Source organism: Oryzias latipes, chromosome 10 (genome assembly GCF_002234675.1).
Source record: "Oryzias latipes chromosome 10, ASM223467v1".
NCBI classification, from domain to species: Eukaryota; Metazoa; Chordata; class Actinopteri; order Beloniformes; family Adrianichthyidae; genus Oryzias; species Oryzias latipes.
The window spans coordinates 29,007,525-29,034,102 of record NC_019868.2 but is presented as its reverse complement, the minus strand read 5'-3'; the positions used below and the strand labels follow the sequence as shown (position 1 = coordinate 29,034,102).

Here is a 26,578-nt window from a genome sequence, read left to right as displayed (position 1 = left end):
TTCTTCAAGGACAATTTACTCCCTCGTCCTCCTCTCCTTGCTTCCACTCTCCCTCTTTCCTTTTTGCTTCTTTATTCTCATCTCATCTTGGGCCATTACTCTCCGGCCGTGCCGCTCCCTGTGGCTTCACGTTGGCGCACGTGACCGCATGCGCGTGTGCTGGCGTGCGCGCTCCGGCGTGCGCTCAGCTCGCCGCTTCCCAATCAAGCATTAAGAGGGAATTAAGGTGTCGCTTCGCTCGGATTTATTAGCTGCAGTCTATTGTGACTCCAAGAAATAGAGGGCTTTTCCCTCCTTCGCTTTTTATTTCTTTTCCTGCCCCCACGGCCCCCCCACACAGTAAAAGGCCTGTTTGAAATACTAATTACAGTTTCTGCTGCATTGCAGGGAGTCTTTGTTCGTCAGATCACATGTTTTTGTTGATTAGACAATGATCAACAAACAGCTGAAGGACCAGATAGTTCCAGTCAAAGCATCTCTAGAACGTGGTCCAGACCCCCAACCACCACCACCACATGTCCTGCTCATCCCACTTTACCTGCATTTGACCCTAAAAACACAAAGGGGGGGCAGCGTTAATCTGCTAAAGACTGCAGATTTAACTGTACTCTGATCCAGAAAACGGCTGCTGAGGAAACTTAAAGTGCAGTTTTGTGACAGAGAACATATAAAATTATCTTTATGAGACACATTTGTTTCATTTAATAAGAAAACAAAATGAAGTCATGATAATAACAATAATAATAAATAAAAAAGAGCAGAAAGAAGAAAACGTACATTCTCCGATGTCTCACGACATCAGTAAAAGTAAATCAAAGAAAATGAAAATGATCTTTACATAAATATAAAGGTCAGTCTACATTTTAAATAAACATAAATACATACACATTTATCTACAAACACTCATTTAATCTTATTTACCTTATGGGAGCTTTTTCTGTATTTAACACAAACAAAAGGCTCACCGGGTTTTAGGGCGGGGACACGTTAACACACACCGGGAAGACGGACCTCCATGAAAATGTTCACTTTTCATTTCCTCTGCTAGTATTCCTGCATTCAGCTGATTGGTGACCGTAGAGACGCTTCTCCCAGATGTTCTCTGGTCGTTAGTCCATCGCTCCAGTCGCTCTTCCAACTCGGGCCACCTCGCCTTGTTTCCATGGAAACCCAGCTGCATCTTCTTGATTATCGGAGTTTGTTTTCCAGCCTCCTCCACTTGTGAAGCGTGGATTCCTCCCTCTTGAATTCTCTGCTCTATTCCCATGTTCCTCCGCGTAGCTGCAGTTTAAACTGTGCTTCCCAAGCATCTCTGCATTTTTTAGGGTTTCCAAAACAAATATTGTTAATAACCTACATACCTTTGTACTATTCGGGGGGTGTCTTCTTTCACGTCCTCACTTCCCTCCTTACCGTTCTCATGCTGTCCTCTCCTACGTCCTCTTCACCGAAGCCACGCAACAACACATTAGCCGCACCGCACCGTAAGTTTACGACTTTTAAGTGCGCCCTATGGTTGTGAAAGTACGGTAATATTTGCTGAGCCTCCCCCCTTTAATAAGACTTTTCAGTTGATTTAGTACTTTTACTAAACTGGATAGTACTTTTTTCTTGTACAGATGATTTCACATGTTAGGTCCGTATACTGACATCTTTCCAACGCCTTTGTTCTTACCTTTCTAAACATTTGATGTCCTTTTAGGTGAAAAGGACTTTGTCTTTTATTGAATTTAACCTGTAAATTGAATTGTAATGTCTTGAGTTTGAAATCAGGTCACTAGATGTTAGCATTTATAAATGACTGCATAGCGGTCCGGATGGGGCTCTGTATTTACTTCCTGTAATGATTCTTTTTGCCTTTTCTGTGTTAAGATTGGGGTTAAGCATGTTTTACAAGTAGTTCCCTGAATAGCTGTACATCATTGCAGGTGTGAAGCAATCAGAGAGTCGAACAGTAAATGTGATGCTTTACGGTGAAGGGACTAAAATACCAATTCCTTTGGCTTTTATGGTCCACTCGAATCATGAGATTCAAAGCCATCACCATTTCATTGCAACATACAACAGATAAATAAACATGTAAGGTGTTAAATACAATTAAAAAATGTATATGGAAGATAAAAGAATATGAGAATAAAATGCATTTTGCCAGTGAGGAGGCCAAATGCTGTAAAAACACCCCGCTGATGTTCCTGCAAAAAATGAAACAGCATTTTAGTGGATTCCAGTAAATGTTCGTTAAATCATTCATTCAATCATTCTTGTTAAGAATTTGTTTCGTTCCTGAGATCCTGAGCTGCAGCGATCGCAGGAAAAACAGAAACATCGGGAAAACCGGAAGCGCGAAGGCGGAGCATGAACGAGCTGAAGAAACGGGAGAACAACAACTCTGACAAGCATTAACTTCAGGGATTCAGTTTGACTAAAGGAAGGTTTTCTTCACCAGCAGAAACTCATCTTCTGTCTTCAGACTACGCTCTCACAGAATCATCAGTCAGAGATCTGAGGTGGAATCAGCACAAACTTCCACTGGTGGATCATTTGATTTAGATTTGAAACATGGGAAGGTTTATGGGTTTCCGTCCTGTCGGCACACTGCAGCTGCACCAGAGAAAACCCAAATAGAACATTTAACTTAGAGAACGTCAGGAAAATCTCTTTACTTTACCAGGAAAAATACTTTTGTCTTCTATCCAATATAACAGAACAAGAAATGTTTCCTTTTTTAAAGTTTTTGGGTGGAAAATGTTTGAATCGTAGACGACGGAAAAGCTTTTATCTTGTGTTCGGACTGTGAGGAGATGTTCTCCTCTGTTTGAGTCGAGGAGCTTCAGACGCTCTGAACCGCTGGTGTTTGCAGCGTCGACTGCAGGAACTCACGCCCGCGATCGTTGCAATCTTCTTATCAGGTAGAAATATGGACGGCGCTGAAAAGCTCTGAAGTGGATCCCAGCTATAACTCAAGTCTGAAGTCCTCCCCTCCCCCCCCCCCCTCCTCCTCCTGACATTTTCCACAGTCTCTCCTCCAGTTTTCAAGGGTTAAGTCAAACTGATGGACTGCCCTCCGCCGCTCCTATTTGATTAAATGGACGGTCGGCCATCTTGTTTTCTGTCCTGCAGTTTATTAGACGACCCAGTGAGTTCATTACATTACAGAGTTGGGGGAGTGGGGGGGGGGTCTACTGCTTCAGCTCTGCAACATCTTTATGTCATCAAACAGCTCGCCGTTGTGCGTCCATCACTGTAGCAGTGATTCAAACACTGTTTGCTGCTTACAATAGAATTTACACTTCAGCTGTGAATATAAACGGGATATTTGTGAACAACGATGTCTCACTCTGATCGCCTTCTGGTTTAATTTAAAGCCTTCCCGGTGGTCTTTTGATGACGACGACACTGTTTTCAGCCCAAATCCCCAAACCTGTGTGGTTTCTAGGACATAGTTTCTGCAGAGAAACTGCCGGGAGTTCATCAGGAATTCACCTCTGAGTTGTGGGCGGGACTGTTGACGTGGAGTAAGCCCGCCCACACTTCCTGTCATCCATCTGTTTACACTTCTGCTGCTTGAACACATCTGTTTGCACTGTTCCCCTTTCTCCCGATATTCCAGCTCAGACCAGGAAAACAACGACGTTCACGGAACTGTTTGTCTGCATCAGAAAGGGGCGGAGCAGGGAGCATGTGGCCCCGCCCTGAGGATTTTTCTTTTTGAAAACAACATTTTTTTCGTCAGCTCCTGATTCACAACGATTCAAATCAAGAAATCCTCAGAAATGCAATTTTCAGCTTATTTTCTCTATAAATGTCCTCCATCCTCAGAAAAATGCTAGAAGAACAAGTAAAAAACTCCCAAAACACCACAACCTTTGGAGTGGGTCTATAACTTTTATCGTCTTCTTGCCTGCCGTCCAACCAAGAGGAACTTTGTGAATTAAAGTTAAAGTTGGGTCAAATTACATCTGTGAAGGTTCTCATTCATCCAGGGGACGTTGTCTTTGAGTCAACTGGACTTAAAAACTTCTTCCTTGAAACATTTCACCGCTCATTCAAGTGGCTTCATTCATCTCCGAGGACTCAACTTCTCAACTTTTCTAGTTTTTCTGCCACCAAAAAAATTAAATAACATGTTTTGGCTTATTTTTGTTTGCTGTTAATTGCTGCTATCCCAAAATGAGCGAACAAAACAAAAGGTGTAATGAAGTTTAAAAGCACAGAAGAGCATTGTTCTTGGGTTCTGCGGGGGTTCTGATGAGCGTTGATCCATCAGAACCCGACGGTTTGATTCCTTCCACCTGAGCTGGGAATCTGGTCCAGGGGTGGAACCATCAGTCATGACCTCATCATTCAAAACGTGGCGTTTCTATGGTGAATACTTTGTCACATCTCGTTTTCAATTCTCGCTTTTTAACAGACAATTGCTGGTCATTGATTCTGTTTGTTAAATTGGATAAATCTTCATGAACCTCTGATGATCTTGAATCAAACAGCTGCAGCCGCTGCATGAACAGGAAAAAGTGGGAGGATCTGCGGTTTAATGGCGGCCCTGCTGCTGAGGTTTAACTCTCAGATGGGGGAGGAGCCTAACCAAACAAACAGTCTATATGTTTTTTCAAAACTTCATTCTGAACTGTGACGTCCAGCCGTTTGGATTTTCTATGACAGTTTGAGATCCTTCTGACAGTGATTTGATGGAACGCGGCGTTTCGCCGTCATTAACTTTGAGTTTTTTTTCCCCCTGAAGAGCACTGCATGATGGGATTAGTTCCAGACTTGTGTTCTGCAGACTGGAGAACCTCTCAGCGTAATCCTACAAAAACAATTATGTCAGCACTTAAGCGCTCAGCTGATGTGAGGCTGGGGGAGTCTGCCGATCGGATCAGGGGCGCTCACTCAAATAATCCAGCGTTTTGTGATACAAGCACCAAATGTGATGGAAACCCTGTTTATGGAGAGCATGTTTGCCACAAGATTTAAAAATATATATAATATTTATACCTGTATGAACCCTTCAAGTCATAAGACTGCATTTTGTGCATGAACAGTTCATTTTGTTGAGACTGGAGCAAATAGAAATCGAATTTCTTTGTAACAAATGAGAGTTTCATCTTAATCTTTAATCTTGCATTGTTCTCGTGGCTAACGTGCTTTTCTGAAAGAGGTGATGCTAACGTACATTTATGCCAGTGGCGTGCGGTGAGTTTGATGGCAGGTGAGGCACCGAAAGCTTACATTTTTTCCACTTACTCTTGTGTTCTTTAAAACAAACATTGAAAACCATGTTTGGCTTTACTTTTTGAGGCCATGCGCCGATCGTTCTCCACAAAAAGATCTATGATCTGTTGGAAAAGTCTTCCTCACTTTCTTATATAAGTTTTGCTATTTTATCACACTGGCCGAGCCTCACCTGCCTCACCTGCCTCACCTGCCTCACCTGCCTCACCTGCCTCACCTGCCTCACTTGCCTCACCTGGCCGCACGTCACTGGTTCATGCCAAATGTGGTGCTTGTACCACAAAACGCACGATTAGTCTGAAAAAAGTGGCTCCGCTATCAGAGGAGGGGCTGCTCTGGTTGTCGTGACCTGACCCCCCCCCAGTGGGGACAGTCATTGGGACAATTTAAACGTGTGTCCATTGTGTTCTTCATCCTCCCCCTCAGAGTGAGAACTACAGGAACCTCTCCAGAATCAAACAGTCAGAGAACAAGAGAATTCCTGGAAACCAGCAGACGCCCACTGGGTGTTATAACCTCATTTCTAACAGTAAAACACCCCGTTTGGTGCAGTTTTGTATGTGTACGTTTACTTGAACAGTGTGTCTCTGTACTCTTGATGGTGAAATCCTGCTGAATGACGAGTGAGGAGAAGTCCGTCTAACAGAATCCCCTCCCCCCTCAGGTAAATTCACCTGCATCGAGGCTCGCTTCCACCTGGAGCGACAGATGGGCTACTACCTGATCCAGATGTACATCCCCTCGCTGCTCATCGTCATCCTATCCTGGGTCTCCTTCTGGATCAACATGGACGCCGCGCCGGCCCGGGTGGGTCTGGGCATCACCACCGTGCTGACCATGACCACGCAGAGCTCCGGCTCCAGAGCCTCGCTGCCCAAGGTGCGGACGTGAAATCAGGAAAATGCAGAAAACAGGAGGGATGAGGGCAGAGCAGAAAGTAAATTCAGTTAAATGTCCGGCAGACGTTAGGTGGACTGATGAGGAGAAAACATCAGCAGAATAAAAATAAATAAAAATAAAAGTTTGATTTTCAAAGTAAAAAAATGTTTTCCTGCAGAAGATTTACAGGTAAAAAAAAGGAAAAGGTTGGGGTTTGCGTGAGCTCGGGGGTTTGTGTAATATGTCCAGGGATAATCCACACACAGACACACACTCATCTGTGCGTTTGTTGACATTAGGTGCTTCGTGCGCTCTAAAAATTGAACAAGTGAACCGTGGTTCCTCTGCAGCTCAGCTGTCACAGTAATGATCACACAGCACAGCTGAGCTTAGGTGGGCGTAGCGCTCGCACACAAACCCGTGCGCACGTGTGAGCGCGAGCAGCCCCGCAGACACACACCAACACGTATGGCTCTCCGCTCACGCCGCATCACGCCAGCGAGGCGGAGATGAGGCGAGGACGCAGGAGGAGGAGGAAGGTGCATCCAGGAATATCAGGAGGAAGATGACGGCTTTCTGCTCGTGTCGCTTCTTACTTCATCGCTTCACTCCTTCCTCCTGACCAATGAACGACCATCAACCTAATAAAACTCAATAACTGTGACCCGACTGAAAGAATAAACATCAGCGGCAGAGCAGCAACCGAATGAATTTAAACCATTTAAACGTATTTATGGTCTTTGAGAAACGTCCATCTTCCTTAAGGCAGACCTGAAGCTCCATAAGAAAGGAGAAAACACACAGAAATGTTTTCCTCTTCTCTGAAATAGTTGAAGAAAAGAAAACATAAAGGGGAGAAACTTTGCTAGAAATGCAGAAACAAAAGCGTCGTTAGCTAAGAAGCTGCAGGACTGCAGTTGAGAAGAGGAATGTTTGGATGTTATTATATTTTCAATCCTGAAAACGTTCAATAGATGCCAAAAAACGTCATTAAAAACATCCAGAGATCTAAACTCAAATCGAAAACAGAGGAAACGTAAATATATCTGCACTATAATTAAACTCAGGCCGCAAAAGTCACCAGTCTTCCAGGTACTAAAGGACACAGAAAAGAAGAGAAACAGCATAAAAAAATATTTCTATGTGAGCTTTAATAATTTCTGATGTCAAAGTATAAAAAGCTGAATCCTGTCCGAGAAAAGCAGCTCAGATACATCAGGCTAAAAGAAGAATTTAAGTAATAACAAACTAGCAAATAAATAAACACAGACATTTACTGGTTTCTGCTAAATCAACCTAAACTTTACAAAAGTCGAACAATACAGTGAATTGTTTAACAGTGCTTTACAAAATAAAAGCATTCTTCAGTTTAAAAAGTAAAAGCAGAAAAAAGGCTCTGAAAAATGCTAAAGATGTGTTTTTAGGGCTTCATTCTGAGTTATATCTGACAAGAAACGAGACATCCGTTTAAAAATGGAGCATCAGAAGGATGGAAAAGAAAACCCCGAGGAGAAATTTAGAAAGCTTCTGAGGTTAGAAGGTTCCTGATTCTAGGAAAATCAACGCTGTGGTGAAAACAGAGCTTAAAATGACTTTAATACAGTTTCAGTCCTGAGCGGAGGAGCACTCACAGGCGTTTGGGGATGAATGTTTTCACAGCAAGTGTGAGGAAGCCTGACAAACACAGAGTGTTGGCAGAGAAGATTGAAGGTCAGAGTTTAATTGCAGTTTAAACAGCCGATCGTTGGTTTTTCTCTGCGTGTCGCAGAGATGGGATCTGCTTCTCGGGTCCGTTTGGAGACGGAAAAAGATTTTGGACCTGAGACACAGAAACATGGAAGGCAAACTCCATTGTAATGCATGGAGCACTAGTGTCATATAGGAATATTTAGAAGAAGAGACTGCAGAAAACATTATTTGATCTGTCAGACATTTCCTGCAATTAATGTAACAAAATAATAGTTAGCATTTATTTAGCATCACTTCCTGTTTTTAAACCTTTTAAAGCCATAACTTTTTAACAGACATTCACTTTGTTTTGTTTTCTACAATAATATAGTTTAGTATTTAATATTTTCAGAGTTGTTTCAGCATCTTCATTGCCTTTAATGATCGAGACTTTAGCTACTCAAAAATGATCCAAACCCAGGAGTCTCTGGATCAATTAGATATTCTTCTGACTGTAACTTGTAAAGTTTGAATTAATAAGATCAGACCAACCCCTCCCTGACCGTGACCCCCTTTTTCCCGCCGCAGGTGTCCTACGTAAAGGCCATCGACATCTGGATGGCCGTCTGCCTGCTCTTTGTCTTCTCTGCCTTGCTGGAGTACGCCGCCGTCAACTTCATCGCCCGCCAACACAAGGAGCTGCTGCGCTTCAGACGGAGGCGACGACACATGAAGGTGAGCGTCTTCGCGGCCCTGGTCAGGTTTTGTCCCTGTGGACCAAATGATCCTGTAGAGCGGTTCCTCTGGACCAGTGCTTCTCAAATAGTGGGGCCGTTACCTGTAGACCTGTTCCTGTAGACTGTTACTATTGGCCGTTGCCTGTAGACCGTTGCCTGTAGAGGGGTCTTGAATAGTGCCTGTATAGCGGTTCCTGTAGACCATTACCTGTAGACCATTACCTGTTGGCTGTTGCCTGTAGGCCGTTACCTCTAGACCGTTGCTGTTGATTGTTACCTGTTGATCGTTGCCTGTAGACCGTTGCCTGAAGAGCGGTTCCTGTAGACCATTACCTGTAGACCGTTACCTGTTGACTGTTGCTTGTAGACCATTGCCTGTAGACCAGCTCCTATAGACTGTTACCTGTAGACCGTTACCTGTTGACCGTTACCTGTAGAGCGGTTCCTGTAGACCGTTACCTGTAGACCATTACCTGTAGACCATTACCTGTTGACTGTTGCCTGTAGGCCGTTACCTCTAGACCGTTGCTGTTGATTGTTACCTGTTGATCGTTGCCTGTAGACCGTTGCCTGAAGAGCGGTTCCTGTAGACCATTACCTGTAGACCGTTACCTGTTGACTGTTGCTTGTAGACCATTGCCTGTAGACCAGCTCCTATAGACTGTTACCTGTAGACCGTTACCTGTTGACCGTTACCTGTAGAGCGGTTCCTGTAGACCGTTACCTGTAGACCATTACCTGTAGACCATTACCTGTTGACTGTTGCCTGTAGGCCGTTACCTCTAGACCGTTGCTGTTGATTGTTACCTGTTGATCGTTGCCTGTAGACCGTTGCCTGAAGAGCGGTTCCTATAGACTGTTACCTGTAGACCGTTACCTGTTGACCGTTACCTGTAGAGCGGTTCCTGTAGACCGTTACCTGTAGACCATTACCTGTAGAGCGGTTCCTGTAGAGCGGTTCCTGTAGAGCGGTTCCTGTAGACCGTTACCTGTAGAGCGGTTCCTGTAGACCATTACCTGTTGACTGTTGCCTGTAGACCATCTCCTATAGACTGTTTCCTGTAGACCGTTACCTGTAGAGCGGTTCCTGTGGAACAGTCCATGTTGACCATTTCCTGTAGAGCGGTCTTGAATAGCGTTTCCTGTAGATTGGTTCTAGTAAAGTGTTTTCTTTTGTTTTTTTTCTTTTCTAAAGTGGTTCTTGAAGAGTGTTTCCTGCTTCCGATCTCTTGGTGTTGGCGATGGTCAAGTTCCTGTTCATCTGGTTTGATCTGTGCCTGAATCCACAGAACAAACGCGGTGCTGGAACTGCTTCTCTCTCTGCTTCCTGTCAAATACTGCTTGATAGAAGTCCTGTGTGTCACTTCAGTGCTGGACTGAAGGCTGATCCGTAAAACAAAAACAAGATTCAGACCCAAAAGAAAAAGAGCCAAAAGCTGCCTTCTTCCTGAGAAATCTCTGTTTTCTTCAGACCTGTAGATGTTTGCAGGAGGACCTTTCTGCCTGCATCCTGAAAATCCTCAGAACATCTCTGAGATGAGCCGCTCCTCACCGTTAAAATACTAAAACCTGGAATGAAAAATTGCGTGCTACTCAGCTGAAGTGTTGTGTTTGCCCTGAAACTGAACTCCTCACCATAATCGCTCTCATATTTAATCAGGAGACAGTTGCTCTGCTGGAAACCAGAAATCTCTGAAGGATTTGAAACATGTTAACAACAGACGTGTCTTAGTTCTGCTGGTAGAGTCATTGTAGCATCATGGAGGAGAAATAAAAAGAACCAACGACTGAAAAGGTTAAATACTATTTTACTTTAAAGGTAAAAATTCACATTTATGTTCAATTTTCTTGACAGATTTTAAAAAATGCTTTCTGAAGGACTGTTTATCCAGTGGGACACTGTTTAAAATAATACCCATTTTTATAGAGTAAATAACAAAAATGCCTTTAACAGGAAAACCTGCACGGCCCCGTGTGAAACAGACCCAAAACCGTGGCGTGTGCTGAAATTCAGGAATGCCAGCGTCTGTCCGTCACCGTTCCTTCTGTCTGTGGAAGTTTCAGCTTCCAGCAGAAACGTCCTGAAACTGAATCAGAAACCTTCTCATTGGTTCAAACCGAACTTCCTGCTTGAGCTCACAAACCCATGAAGGAAAATCTCCTTCAGGGATTCCTGCTTCAGGACAGAGTTTGGGGTTCCATCAATTTTGTATTTATTTATCCAGGATCTGAGGCCAGACCATCACACTCCCACCACCATGCCTAACTCTGCGTTCGCACAGAACACGATTTGTGTGACATGGAATTTGCGTTGGCCGCCCCTCCTCCGTCTCTCTGCTCGCTACTTGTCCAAAAATGTGTTCACAGGCTTATCGGCCCGGCCGCGTGTGGGAGGAGCTACCAGCTGTCGTTTTCCTTGGAACATTTCAGTGCAGGGAACACAGTTCATGGTTCCATCAGAAACAACAAGTTGAGATCTCCTGAGGCTACAAAGCAGCCCACACCATCACACTCCCACCCCCATGCCTGACTCCGAAAGCGCTAGTGTTTGTCCAGATGTTGTGGATTCCCTTTTTCCGTAAAGTTCCTCTTGGGTTTTTGGACTCTTTGGCCACTAGCTCTTGCAAAGGTTCTAGTCTGACGTCTAATGGAGAGATGTTCCTCAATCTGATATTCTTTTTTTTTGCTTAAATGAGATAAAGAATAACGGAGCATCAAGACACTTTACTGTTTTACTCTCCATCTCTGAACCTCAAAGGACTGAAATGTGTTTTGAGGGTTTTTTCTTCTCATCCTTTAATTCTCTCCTGAAAATAGACCCTCAGACTTTTTCATGCAGATCTTCTTCCCATCTGAACTTTCACAGATTCAAATCCAGAGACACGTTTAGAGAACAAACACAAGAATTTGTGATTCTTTTCAAAAACTACAACCCTGACAGAAATGTTTCAACTGTAGTAAATATAAAAATCTGGTTCTTTTTGGATTCCTTAAAGCTGCATTAGGTTCATTTACTTAGTTACGAACCGAGTAAATGTAAAAAGTGTCTGTTGGTTTTACTTTGACGGTCCAGGTCCTGCGGGGAATGTTCGGTCCCGCATGGCCTGCAGAAAAACACAGACGCCCCAGAACTGCAAAGAGGGGGCTGCAGGTAAAAAAATCATCCATATGTGCAGGCAGGAAGGGGGCAGGTGGGGGGGCAGATTCATCTTTGCGTCTAGCGGACATGCTCGAGTGCGTTCCCAAGTGCTGCCGTGCATGTGGGCGTTAAAGGGCACGTGCTGGCGCCGAGCGATTCCCTCTGACGAGTTGGGATGTGCGCGCTGCAGCATTCCTGAGGAATCGTACGGAGAAACCGAACCGCAGACTCCGAGACACTTCCGCTCCCTGAAGGTCGAGCAGTTTTCCATCTCTGAGTCCGACAAACGAGTGGAAACTTTCCCCGTTTGATGTCGGACAGTTTGGAAAAAACACCATTTATTTAAAAAAGTTGTTAATATCATGTTTATTGATCTCTTATTTGCACCTTTTAGACAATAAACAAAGAGCTTGAATCCCATGAAATTGAACCCTCAACTCCCTGCGGAGGCAGAGCTTCTCTAATTATTTATTCCAGTCCTTTAGTGGAAAAAAAAGCCTTTTTGTGAGCAAATGTTTTCCACATCTTCTGCCGAAAATCTCCGTAAATGTGAGTAAGTGGAGGTGGGAGGTGGGGGGCAGTAATATAATAAAAATAAATCTATAAATCCCTAATCCCACTGTTGTCATCCACGATCCCCTGAGCCCTGACTGCAGGTGGAGGGGTGGATTAGCGGTCTGCCTGCTGCAGCACTTTCAGGGAGTCAAACCTCAACAGCAACACCACCACCACCCCCGGCTCGCTGTTTTTTTGTGTTCTGCTTGCTCCTGACGCCCCCCCCCCCCCCCCCCCCCACCACCATTTTTTGGCCTTCAGACACTAAAACCTCTGGAGTTCATGAAAAAATAAAAGAAAAAAAAGGTTTAGACGTATTTTTTCCTTTTGTACGTACAGAGATGCGAATGCTTTTCCACAGCAGCTCAGCGACGTTTCTGCACAGACTGAGTCTGAAAAAGTGTCAGCGGCTGAATAATTCCTACGACTTCATCAAGCATCAGGATTGTAGATGGACACCCCGCCCCCCAGAAATCAGTCCCAGTGGAAAGATGTGGCGGTGCTGTTGCTGTTGTTGTTGCTGTTGTTATTGTTGTTGTTATTGTTGTTGCTGTTGTTATTGTTGCTGTTGTAGTCATCATCGTTGTTGTTGTTGCTGTTGTTGCTTTTGTTGTCATTGTTATTGTTGCTGTTGTTGTTGCTGCTGTTGCTTTTGTTGTCGTCGTTGTTGTTGCTGTTGTTGTTGTTTTTGTTGTTGTTGCTGTTGTTATTGTTGCTGTTGTTGTAGCTGCTGTTGTTGTTGTTGCTGCTGCTGCTGTTGTTGTTGTAGTCATCATTGTTGTTGTTGTTGCTGGGGGCTATTCCCGGGGGGTATTCCAGGAAGCATGTTTAAACTAGCCTGACTTTAAGCCTGAACTCTGGCTGAAATCCGACTGAACTTGCTTACTCTGGATATGTCGGTTCCAAAAGACCGGGTATGAGTTGGCGTAATTACGCCCGACTTGGTAACCCTGGGTTAATGTTCGTGCACAGAAGGTACATAAAGACATTCTCAATAGATCGCCAATTTCCGGAGTCACCATGGAAACACGTGGAGAAAAAAAGAGAGCGCAATACTTTAGTGAGACGGAGTCTGAGATGACGGCGTATGAAGATTATACGTCCATCAAAAAAGTAACACGGCTGCATCATCAGTAAAAAGAGTTTCTGCTTGTAGTAGAAGAACAGACAAAGTAAACGCACAAGTTTCTGATCTTATTTCCATTTTCCTTGTGACGCATATATATATATAACTTATCCAATTTTGCCAACTTAAATGAATTACTTCTATTGGTAACAAATAATTGAGTTAAATTTATTTAACCTAATTTCTTACGTCTATAAAACTCAATAATTGTTTATACAACTCAAATTTATGTATTTATCTAACTAAATGTCATATTACTCCAATTCAATTAATATTTTTTCCATCGTAATTAATTATATTTCTTGATCTCTCATATGTCTAAGTTTGAGCCGGCAGATATGCTCATTTTTATAACAATAAAAAGGACGGGAAAAAATGCACGTTGCGCACAAATTCATAAAAGCATTTTCTTTCATTGTCATTACCGTAATCATCGGTAGGGGTGCTATATAAACTCATCATCCTCTCCTTCACTCTCACTCATGGTGCAGAGACGTAAGCACAGTAGGACAAAATAACTCAGCAAAACACAGTAAAACAGCTAAACAACTAAACACATTTGGTCAAAAATCCACACTTAAACCAAAATCCGTCCAGACAGGCAAATTAAATGGTATCCCACAATCCCTTGCAGTGCCGATCTAACAGCAGGACCAACGTTACACCTACTTAATTGAATTAATTTGAATGAAAGTAAAATAACTGTCTGATAACTACGTGTTATTTTTAAACTGACTTAACAAACAAATGATTTATCTTAAATGAAGCAAATAACTAAGTTAGATCAAAGTAAAAAAGTTGAATTTTCCAACATCCATATGTGGTCTTATCACCCTCTCATGATGGAAAAAGTATTATCTGAGCTTCTTCATCCACTAAATAATCTTCAAATGGACACGCCATGCTGCTTCACCTCTCTGAAAACAAGCTAACATTCAACTAAACCTGCTCCATACCAGGTTATGTTCAGAGCATGAGTTGCTATGGCAACTTGACCTACCCTGAAACATACCTCCATTTCTGGAACCGAAAACTGAGGTTATCAACTTCCTTAGCCTCAAACTTACCGTGGGAGCTAGCATAACCTGCTTTCTGGAATACCCCGCTGTTGTTGCTTTTGTTGTTGTCGTCGTTGTTGTTGATGTTGTTGTTGTTGTTTCTGTTAATGTTGTTGCTGTTGTTGTTGTTGTCGTCAACATTGTTGTTGTTGTTCCTGTTGTTGCTTTTGTTTTCGTCGTCGTTGTTGTTGCTGTTGTTGTTGTAGTCAGGGAATGTAAAAACCTGCTACTCACATGTTTTCTGTAATTGAATGAAAAAAGAAAAACTAGACTGAATGAAATAAAGACTGAGCTTCAAAGAAGGAAGGTTTGACGGCGGTTAAAGCGAAGGCGGAGTCTGAGAGTCGGCCCTCCGTCTGGAGCTCCTGCGGCGTTTCACAGCATCACTTCAGCAGAAGGAAACACCGAAACTGGAAGAAGACAAACGATTGGGGCAGAAAATCTCAAACAGCCTATTCAGATCCAAGTATCATAAAATAACTGCAGGAGTAGATCTAATGTGATCCTGAACGTTAATCCTGCCCGCTCCGCTGTAGAATATCTTCACGATGGCGATGGCGAGGGCCCTGAGCTTCACGTGTGCTTCGTTGAGCTCGTTTCTGGCGGCGTGAAGCCTCGGCCGGGTTTCCAGCTGGCCGCCGGCCTGCAGCAGAGCAGCTGTCTGAGGATAACGAGACGTTCACACGTGGTCCGAGCCGGTTCCTACATGCTCCAGAAAGGAGGAAAGTCCAGCTGTTTCTGGTTTCTGTGATGTAACCACGACCTCTGACCTCCAAACCGCTCCTGGCAGCTGGAAACCTGCAGAAAGGGGCTTCCGGCATTTCTGCTGCTGGACACGATCCCTGCAGCTCCGCTCCGTTCTGTCCATGCTTCAGATGACCAGAAAAGAGATAAAAAAGGAGTTTAAACCCCAAACCTACAGATCATAATGTGTGGGAGTTCACTGACAGGTTCATCATCATCATCATCATCATTTAAGAAGAAAAAGAAAACCGTTTCCTGAGCAAAGATTGGCTGCTGCAGCATCCGCTGTCAGCTGAAAAAAACTAAGAAAACTGCAGAAATCTGGCCGATCAACGCCGAAAATGTTAAAACTGCTCCAGAAATGTATGAAAAAGTATTTCTATTGTATTATTCACCCGCCCTAATGTGAGCAAATATTAAAAGTCTCTGATTAAATGTCAAAAACACAGCTAATGAAAGAAAAGTCTGGTTTTCCTGCCTGTTCTCCGTGTTTCTGTGATCCGTTTGGATCCTCAGGCTGAGTGGAGAACAGGTGGAGGGTTCTGAACCCACCTGACGGCTCTGTAGTGCGGCTCTATGACTCGTGGTTCTGCTGAGAACGTCTCTGTGCAGAACGGACTGAATCCAGGATTCCTGCCTCCAAACGGCTGCAGCTGACGGGGCGGTTGTACTGCAGGTCCCCCCCCCCCCCCCCCTGCTGATTTCTGTTTTCTGCCCCGATGCTTCATTGATCCATCACTGATAGTCCAGGGAGGGAAGGGGGAAGGGGGCCAGAAGGAGGCGATCGGACCAATGCTACCTGCTTCACAAGGCCGTCTAATGAGGAGGGGCAGACCGCAGCCCTCTGAGGCTCATCTGCCTTTCCATGCAGAGACAGCGCCCCCTGCTGGGGGGTGAAGGGTACTGATGCAGTTTGACCTCCTCCCTCGAGCCTCTGATCTCTGAGAAAAGAGGCGGAGTTTAGAGGACGTGGTCAAAATGACCCCAGAAGAGTCAAACTGACTCTCCTCACATCAATTGACCACAATCAAGATTTTTCGGGAGGTGGGGAGAGGCGATGGTTTGAATCCTGGATCCCAGAGGTTGAAGGAGTCAAAAGATACGGCTGTGTGAGGAAGAGGAGCTTCACTGCTGCAGTAATCAGTGACTCCCATTAGACCAAGTCAAGCTGAAGATTGACAGGTTAGAACTCGGCGTTTCGCTAATCTGTGTCCAGATTAGATTAGGAGGTGCTCGACCTTGTAGGAGAAAAGACATGTTCTGCATGTAAAACAGCGGCTGGAGCCTGTCAGGCTTTTATTTTGAAACGTGAATTTCTTTTCCTTTGTAGCTCGTTTTTAGGTGGACCCAGCAGACGTCCCACTGACCAATAAGAGGCCAATATCGTATAGAAAACATAAAATAATAAGGATCATGAATACCTAGAATTCAATAACTAAACAGACATTCCTGCCCTTAGGCCCCCCCCCCCTTCTCTGTAAGGAAAAACTCCTAAAACAACCGGATTCCGGGGAAAAAAGAAGAAACCTCAGGGGGGTCCACATGAAGGAGGGATCCTCCCCCAGGACGGACAGGCGATGAACTGGCGCTCTAAAATAAAGTAGGTGGAGCCTACTGGCCCCCACGTCCAAAGTTGAAAGCTTTTGATAGACATTAACCACTTTCTAGTGGTAGGGGTGTGGCCTTCCAAAAAGCTCACTCCTGACTGGTGAGAATGGTTACCATAGAAACGTTGACTCAGAGCAACTCGAACCAATGACTGTTTACTCACGAGGTCTGACTCCAACATGGCGTCTTCAGTACTGATTGTCCAAATTGGAGGGCTGCGTTCTGCTGACGTCACAGCGCCGCGACTAGTGCTGTCCAAATCCAACGACTCCTTCAAATGTGGCCCCTCTATGAAGGGCATATCCCAAGATGCATTGCTGCTGACCCCGGAGATTTTCTGACAACAATGGTGGACTGTGCAGTGGGACCCAGAGTTGGAGATAATGACACATTTTTGTAATCACACCTCCAAGATTAAAAGTTGGATCAAAGAAGACAGTAAGATTTCGAGCTCCACGCCTGGTTCACTACTCCTCTCTGTCCGGGACTCACGGTTGCTAGGCGATAGGACATTCACTGATTGTCTAAAGGGCTAGACTCGTCCAAATTCCCAGCCGTTAACATCCGGCCCACCCGCTCAACGAAGGACTCGTCCAACGGTGACCGGGAAGGACGCAGCCCTCCAATTTGGACACGCCCGTGGACTTTTAAAGATGTCACACTCACTCAGTCCAGTTCTTTGATACTGTCAATGGGAGGAGGCTGAGGCGTTACCCTGGCAACCGAGAAACCGAAACAAAACAAAGTGCAGAAACTTTGTAGTTGCTTGTGACCGCTGTGAAGAGGTTTAGGCGCCTAACGGGACGCATAGATGAAAGCATTCCTCTCCACGGTTTGGTCAGACAGCGCCCCCCACAGGCAGAAGCTGCTGAAGCTGCATGGTTTTTTGCTGTATAAAAGCTAACCAGACACAGGTGTGACGTCTATCAGCATTCTGTGACCACAGGGGTGAAAGACGCTTCCATGGAGGCTGACCTTTATGCGTCTTCACACAGCGTCCCCGAAAAACTCTGCTAATGGGATTACCAACAGATGAAGAAACAAGAGGATTTCTGGCACTACAAGGTTTGCAAGGAGCTGCTGGTATCAGGCCCCGCCCCCAACGCTGCTCTGCAGTGGGATTTGGTGGTTGGTTTGTTTCCTGCAGTTATGAATGTATAACTTTTGCTGGCAGCAGCAGCATCACTGACTGCAAGGACCAGATGGTTTTCATCTTTGAGCAGGAAATCTGACCCCCGCCACATGCCTGAAAATCATCAAAATGTTCACACACCTATGTCCCGGCGAAAACAATTATTTTGGGCATAGCGAACGACCCCACGCCAAGATGATGACATCACAGAGGTCAAAGCGATGGGTCGAATATCAATTATGGGGCCAAGAAAAGAAAAAAAGATTTCAAAATACAGTAACAAAACCAAAACACACATGACGGGGATATCCTAAGGAAGATTTGAAATTATTATGGGATGGCCTACGGCTTGGCGGCATTTTTTGTGTTTTTCCACAAACGACATTTTTGTTCATGCAATTTTCTCCAAATTTCAAACACGCCTCTACCTTAAGTCTACAACGACCTCTGGAGTTTTGTCGACCTCAACCTGACGCAGCGTTATGCATGTTTGTCCTGGGACAGGTTTTTGTTTATTATCAAAAACCTTTCAAAATAAAAGGATTGGAGCCTGCAGTGATTCACCCTCCAGACCTTCAGATTCAGCGTCCAGCTGCGTTTTGTGGGTTTCCATGTCTCACCTGCTGATGACCTGGATCAGGCGTTTGCTAATAAAGAAGAAGACACCATGAGGACTGCAAAGTGGTTTAGGATACTTTAGACATAAACATCTATGCATTAAAGCTCAAAATCTAGCTTCTCACTTTAATAATTTACTGTATTTGATCTAAAATGTCACGTCACCAGACGCTAGTAAGAGACTTTGAGAGCTTGACTGCAGGATGTGGAGAAGAGCTTTTCGTGTGAATGTCATGACGAAGAAGTAGAAAAGAAGGAGAGCAGCAGATCGTGGGGATAATCATTCCAGGTCAGCAGCTTGATGAGTAAAAGACATTAACACAGCATGGATTAATGCACGCACAGGAGGAGGAGGAGGAGGAAAACAGGGTCAATCTCATGGATCAGATGAAGAAGCACTTCTGGGTCCTGCAGCTCTGCAGAGGCCTGGTGGCAGAGATCTGCAGTTTGTCGAAAACAGGATAGAAAAATGAAGAAAAAAGAATAATTGCAGGAGCTGCATGAGAAAATCCCGCTAAAGCCAAACTAATTAAACGCTGCTGCTGAAACGGAGACGCCTTAATAACTCTCCAATGAGGATTTCTTGTTTTCCTCGGACCTCATTACTGTTTTCTCTCAGAATCTGCAGAGAAAACAGAGATCAGACCTTCATCAGAGTTCTGTTGATATCAGTGTTTCTGTCCCACACATGAGTGGATGGAAGGTGGAAGGACGTCGCTGCATAGCTGCTCCTCTGCAGCGATAGCCGACTGCTTTCAGACCGCAGTCTGGGTTAATGTTCACAGACGGCTTTGCATGAGGCCAGAATCGATTTAGGTTTCTGGAAAATCTGTTTTTCCAATGAGAATGCTTCTAAATGGAGCGTAGTTTAAAAATGTCTTACAGACGATGAAGATTCATTAGACAAAGTGGTTGTTGTGCACGAGTCGGTTCTGGTTTGTAGAAATGTAACAGAAAGGCTGGTCTTTCTTCATTAGCTGTAGAAAAATCCTTGAATGTCTTTTTCATTTCTTCCAGGTTCAAAATTCTCACGTTCACGCCTTGCTGCGCACATTTTTTAGTCATTTTCCGGTCTCTACATACAAAATTTGCCTCCATTGAATGCGCGTTTGAAGTTAAAGCAGTTAACCTTTGACCAATCAGGGATTCGGTGGTGACGTATGGAAGAACCCACCGTTTGAAAACTGCTCATGGTTCCGGTTTGTGACACCGAGTCGTTCATTTATCAGAGCAGAGCTGTGATAGAAAAAGTCAGCAGCAATAATCACCAGATCTACACCGAGACTCTTCCGACTGTTGGTGATGGACAGACGCCAACTTCAGCCGTGTCCGACTTTTAAGGTGTGACGGATAAATACTACAAAATAAAACAATACCGTCATAAAACTGGTATTTTCCACATATAATAATTAAGGTAAATTATCAACTTGATTAGCAACATCTTTGTAACATAAGAGTCTGTATCTGGATTTCTTTTATTTTGAAGTAACTATCCGTTCCCTCATCGGCTGCTTTCTCCCTGAAGAAACCTTTCATAATCATCTGTTTTTTTTAATTCGTCATTTTGGGGCTTTTGAGTTAACGGTCAGAGCAGCTGCTTTAAGGAAGTAATGGATCCATTTTGGCCTCGTGACTGGGACGAACGTCTCGACGTGCATCAGGCGGATGTGGTGGACATATCCTTATGACTGTCTTAGCTAACTCCTGTCAGGTTTCCAGAAGGTTCTGCTGAGTTTGTTCTGAGTTCTGAGTCCCTGATCTGCTGTTGCTGATTGATTACCCGTCAGTATTTATAGATCTCTGCTTCCAGCCTCGCTCTGCCCTGTCTCTCATATTTTTGTGGTGTCGCGTTGAGCGTTTTTCTGTCCGGATCCCTTTGGTCCCTTCGTGTTTTTCTGTCCTGTTTTAGTCGATTCAGCTCCTCAGAACTTCTCCTACGTTGACATTTCCTGCACTCATCAGGAAACATGGTAGATCACACTAAGAGCTAAGCTCCGCCTCCAGGATCTCACACCTGCCGGTCTTTGTGGTGCTCCTGCATTGAAAATGTTCCAAATCTGCGATGCGCCTTGGGGGGGGGGCTACTTGGGAGTGGCCCCCCTCCTATGGTTGCCGTATGGAGTGGGCCCCCCCTCTTTCGGTTTTATTTGCACCTTAGACATGTAGGGTCCTTGGTAGGGGGGGTGCTTGGACATCACTGCAAGCAAGCAGCAGATGTCCTCCTGGCACCCTACCCGCCAATTTTAACCGCACCTTAGACATTTAGGGCCCCTTGGTGTGGAGGGTGAGGGGACATCACTGTGAGTAATCAGGAGATGTCCCCTTAGTGCCCTACTCGCCAATTTTAACTGCACCCCCCTTAGTACACACACCCCTCCCCCTTCAATATATACATTCAAACATAAACACACACACACATGCACACAAACACCCTCTCAAACACCCATACACGCACACACATTTTACAAGGAAGGTGGGACCTGGGTCCATCTGTCCCCTACCCCTTCCCTGGTGGGGGGTGCGGGCCCCTTGGCGATGGCGGCCGTGTCCCTTGGGTGCCGGCTCCCTGGGCCCGGCGGTGCTCTCTCCGCACGGTGGGGGGGTTCATATTACACCTGAGCCGGGGGTGTTCGTGTCCCTGGGGGGTGGGTCCTGGTCCTTGCCCCTGGACGCTGGGCCCCGCCAAACTTCCAACATGGCCGAGCCTGGTCGGGCCATATTTATAACATCCCTTGTGGGCCGCCCTTTTTTCCCCGGGGTTCCCCCCTCCTGGGCGGGGGCGGCGGGCCCCTGCCTTGCTCCTGCCTGGACCAACCGTGGGCCGGGTGGGTGGCTGCCTGGAGTGCGGAGCGGGTCTCCCTTGGGGGGTCCTGGCTCGTACCTGGGGTCGGGGCGGGGGGATGCCCGGAACTCCTGGGTGGTGGTGGGGTGCTCGTCTGGGGCTGTGGGCGTCCCTCTCCGGTGGGGCCCTGCGTTGGGCTCTTCCGGCGCGGCGGGGGGCTGCTTTCCTGGCTGGGCTGGGGCGGCGCTCTCTTTCCCTCTGCGCCTCCCTGCTCTCTGGCTCTGGGGGCCTCGCGGCGGTCCTGCTGGCCCTGGCCTGGGTGGCGGTCTTGGTCGCCCGGGGGGCGGTTGTTCCCTGCCTGTTCCCGTGTGGCGTTGGGGGGGCTCCGGCTGCCGCTGCTGCTGCGGCGGGGGTATGGGTGTGGGGGTGGCTGGGCGCTCCTCCTCCTTCTTTTCACATTCCACCATCCATTTTAGAAGAACATAAACACTCACCTGAGCACAGGTGTTAGCTCACCTTTGCACTAATAGTTTGCATGATTGAATGAATGAAAGATTTCACACTAGTTGGTTTAAAGGCATAGGTATGCGTTCGTGAACACTATCTGTTTTGTGTGCATGTTGACATGTGGACATTTTTGCGGCTAGCAGGTGTGTTGATAATATTTGAGTGTGTGTGAACAGGCCCCGCCCTTTTTGTACTACATTTGAACCGTACCGTAACGATAAACAACCAGTAAACCTGTCTGCTCTATGCTGCTTCATGGTCTTACCCCCCTTCCCCTCCTATTATCACCCTCCTACCCCCCCCTCTCTCTAACGTCCCTCTCTCTTCTTCCCCTCTTTCCTTTTCCGTCCGGTCCAACACCAAAGATTTTCAAACATGATTGAAATTAATAAAGTTTGGCCTCAATTACAAAAGGGGTTTATTCAGACATACCTTTGGTTTGTCTGAAGATGAATAACCCCTCTTGTTAAAGTAAAATATGTCCAACACAAGAGGCCCTCAGCTCTCATCTGTTTGCCTAGCTGTTGGACAGGACAAGTTAAAAAAAAAAAAAAAAAAAAAAAAAAAAAAAAAGAAAATGTTCCAAATCCTTTCTGGACCAGAAACTGAGAATGACAGACGTCTGCAAACGAAAGCTGCAGAGCTGAGAGGAAGAACCACCTTTTATGAGCATCAGAGTCTGTTTTCTCTGCTGCCTGGAGCTGCTTAAAGTCCCGTTAAAACCAACATTTTAATGGAAATTATTTAAGCAAACAAAAGGTTCTACTTTTTTTAATCTGTTGTCATAACAATCACTAAAATCTCAGAAAATCTCAGAAGTCCCCGATCATGGAAGCATGGATTGTAGGAATCGTTGCATCTTGATAATGAAGATTCATTCAGAACTTCTTTTAACTTCTCAAATTTGCGTTCATAGCTGCAGAAAGCGAGGCGGATCAGAAAAACAGACAGAGGCGTTTATTTAAACACCAGTCGGTAACCTTTGCTGACTGCTCATGATAATCTGCTCAGGTAATCACATCAGTGAGGTGAAGATACGAGCGATCCAATCAGGAGATAAAGCCATGACAGATGGAGAACCAAAGAGGGCCGGCTCCTTGGATTCTTTTATTCCCTAAAAATAAATCACATCTCTTTCTTTTGTAACCCTCGTCTTTTATCTTTCTCGTTTCCCTGCTTTCAACTCATTTCTGAGCTTTCCTTTCTCATTCTTTCCATTTTTTTATGACTTGTAGCAGTTCTCTGCAGGATCTGGTCTTCTTCAGTCTGTCTGGTCAGACTGCTGCACATTGTTTTTACAAACGGGTTTGAACGACCCGGTTCTGCAGGGAGACTCAAGAGCATCGTTAGAAAACGTCTCTTCCATCTACAGAAGGTAGAAAGTCTCCACGTGGATCTGGATCTGGTTCGTCTTGATTTGGAGGGGCTGTGGTTCCTCCCCTTACATGTGATGCTACCATGTACTAAAAGTGTGTTCAAGGCGTTCAGCGCGATCTTGAACGTCGGGATACAGTCGTGGTAGAAGCGAACCAACTCTTTCTCCAAGTCTACGAAGCACATGTGGACTGTAGGGGAGCTCCCATGATCCTTCAGGCTCTCTATGTAAGTTGAACAGGTGAACCGCCGCTCCACAACCAGGACGAAAACTGGACTTTTGCTTCCAATCAGTGGTTTGAGTGGGACAGATCCCTGAAAAACTAGAACGCACTAAACGTGGAGCAGAGACGGGGGGGTGGAGCAGGAAGGAACCGGAAGAACCGAGAAAACAGGAAAAGGTGGAGGCTGGAATGTGAAACCTCAGGAATCGTGTCGGCCCAGATCATGGATGAATGAAAGTGGACTGAAAGGTGGCACTGCTGTACAGCACACGGAAAAATCCATTTGGTTTGTCCAATCAGCAACAGACATTCCAGCGGCTGATCCAGCCCCCCCTCCCCCAGCTGTCGTTGACACGTAAGGGTTAGCGGCCAACGAAGAAATGAACACACGACGTGGAACCCTGAACCGTCTGACGTTAATGCAGATAGTACACACTTGGAAGGCCAGTAACCTACTTTTACCACGGTCACTCACGAAAGAAATGAAGATTCAATCCGTTCTTAGTCCTTGTCAAGTGTTTCCTAATTTTCTGGTGGGCTTTTCCCACACTTGAAAAGGGCTGAGCGTCCAACGTTGAAGATCGATTTACTCAGACTGCCACTTAAGATCAATTCCTAATCTTTAACTAATTTCCATTTGATTAGTCAGCAGTCAGTAGGAAAAAAACTTAAACACACACAACAATAGTGATAAATAGTTACAAATTCAAATTCCATTAAAAACAAAACATTGATGTAATTTGAAGCGCCTCAGTTGATAAGCAACCTCACTCGTTTACTGTAATTACGTTCTTGTTTAAGTTCATGTATCAAGTCTAAATTCATTCAAGAATTGCTTTAAATTCACATTATTTAGCGAATAAATACATTCATAAATAAACCTCCCACTATAAATTTACAAAAGTTACAATGCACATCCACAGGATAAACATCAAAGTCCTTAATAATGAAAGTTCCGACTGGTACGTGAAGTACACACAAACACTTGCAAAGCGCACAATTCATTTCCACAACACACCAAACAAACAAGTTATTCTAGCGCTTGGATAAAGTCAAGTTTATTCCTTTTATTTTTCCGGTTTGGATCGCTTTTTTCACAAAAAGCTCCGCTGCTCCAACCTCCAATCTCGACCACAGCGGCAAAGGAAAGCGATATATCTATGCTGATGATCACGATGTGTTCAACAAAGCATCAGTTCAGAGAGAAAGTTCCTTTCTTACCGCTGGTTTCTGTCCAGATGATGAAGCTAAAGGTTGTTTTAGAGAAGTCGGCGCAGTGATACAGAACATTTAAAATATCTGACCGGAACTACTTTTTCGGCGTGTGGTATCACTTTTTAATGCACACCCAGCAGCCAATCAGAATCCAGTATTCCCTCAGACCGTGGTATCTCCTGGGTTCTGCTTCTGTTGTTGGTGTTCCTTGAAAATACACAATGAACAGCCTCCACAGCTCCCTCACCTGAAGCTAGAAGGGTGGAGCTCCTTTCCTCCATCTTTTCTTCACCTCCTCCACCCCCCCACCAACGTGTACGTACCTCCTTTAACGCAGGTTTTTCTGAGGAAGCATGAGATGAATCACCTGGGTCATCCCAGGTTTCTACCGACAACACAGCAGTGTCCTCCGGACGAAGGCCTCCTCCCGTAGCGTCTCCTCCTCTCCTCCTTGGGCCTCCTCCTCACGTCCACATTAATCTCACGGCAGAGAAAATAAAGCCGAGCATCTGTAATAGTTTAGCTGCGTCACTGAAGGACAGGCGGAGGTCGGCTGTCTCTGCAGCCAACACGTCAACGCGGTTTGTGTGTGTGTGTGTGTGTGGGAGCGCGTGCACGTCTCTGAGCGTGCACCTATAATAATAAATGACTGGGTGTGGATGCAAGGACAGAACAGGGACAGTGCTAAAAAGGTTCACTGCCTTGTGGTTCAACACACAAATCCATCTACAGACGCACACGTCTGTGTCTGCTACACACAGACCGACACTCACAAGTGTCACAGCTGCAAATGGAGCAACATTCAGAAAGAAACAGAGACGATGCAAACACACAAGAGAGCAGAGACGCTGTGAGTGAAAGTCTGTCAGCTATCAGGCCACAAAACCGAAAAAAATCTACTAAAAATAAAAAAACATGTGAATAGTTTAAGTTAAATGACCTGCAATATACAGTATAAATGTCAATCTCAAGGCAGAGGGGGCGTGGCCTTCTGCACTGAATTTCCCTTCACAGTGACATCATCATCTCATCCATAAATGTGTGACATTCCGGCTGCAAACAATAAATCCGGTCTGAGCTTTTATCAGGATTTGAACCCTCTAACACCAAAGATGTTTAGCGTGACTTTGTGGCCGTTTATCATCGTAATTCCAGCGTCTTCTGACGCCTCGACCTGAGTTATGGAAACGGTTGAAGAGCTACGGCAGTCAAAAGAACGTCGACACTGCAGCTAAAGCATCCGGCTCTGAAAAGTTAAACATTTCACCGGAATTATCAAAAGGATATCTAATCTAAGCCAAATATGTCCAGTTGGTTGTATAAAGCAGGAGGGAGCAAAGGTCAGGAGGATCATCTTCGTTCTTTTCCATTTCTATGAGAGATCCAGCAGAAGGTCCGTCTGAGGATTCCCAGAACTCTTCCAGCTTTTTGTCCAAAATATTCCTTCAGTCTTGAACCAACGAAAGGCTGAAAAAGATGTTGAATTAGTGCTGTTAACCTGTGAGAGCAGACGTTCCTCAGAGGATAAAAGCATCTCCATCTGAGGACCGACTCCCCGCGGTGACCCCCATGACCTCCGGATGCGTCCCCATCCTTCAGTGGGAGGAACTCTGCTGACATCCACCTTCAGCGCGGACAGCTGCGTGTTTGATGGAGCAGAAAGAAGAAGCTCTGTTAAATACTGGTAGAAAAATCATTAGAAAGAGCTCAGCGGTGGACGCTGTGGCTCGGCGCGTTATGAAGTGGCATTTATGTGATTAGGCGGAGCTTCAGAGGTTCTTTCTTTGAAGAGTCCATTGAGTGAGGAGAAAAGGGACCGGAGAAGCAAAAACACGAGGACGGAAAATGTTTTCAGAAATAAACGAAACCAGAAGCTAAATTACTGAAATGTGTGGTCTGAGCAGGAAAACATCTGAGTTCCACCCAGAGCTTCAATGAACTGAAACTAAATCTGTGTCAGATTATTAATCCAAACCTGGA

At 45.2% G+C, this 26,578-nt stretch overlaps 1 protein-coding gene across 5 annotated transcripts in view; it reads left to right on the top strand.

Annotated features, from left to right (window-relative positions):
* The window catches only part of glra1 (glycine receptor alpha 1), a 125,976-nt gene that overhangs the window by 91,897 nt on the left and 7,501 nt on the right, over positions 1–26,578 (top strand). For all 5 annotated transcript variants that reach the window (XM_020706831.2, XM_023959406.1, XM_023959405.1 and 2 more), the window contains 2 exons: positions 5,897–6,111; positions 8,368–8,514. In XM_020706831.2, coding sequence (XP_020562490.1) covers positions 5,897–6,111; positions 8,368–8,514 — 362 coding nt within the window. The remainder of the gene's footprint in view (positions 1–5,896; positions 6,112–8,367; positions 8,515–26,578) is intronic.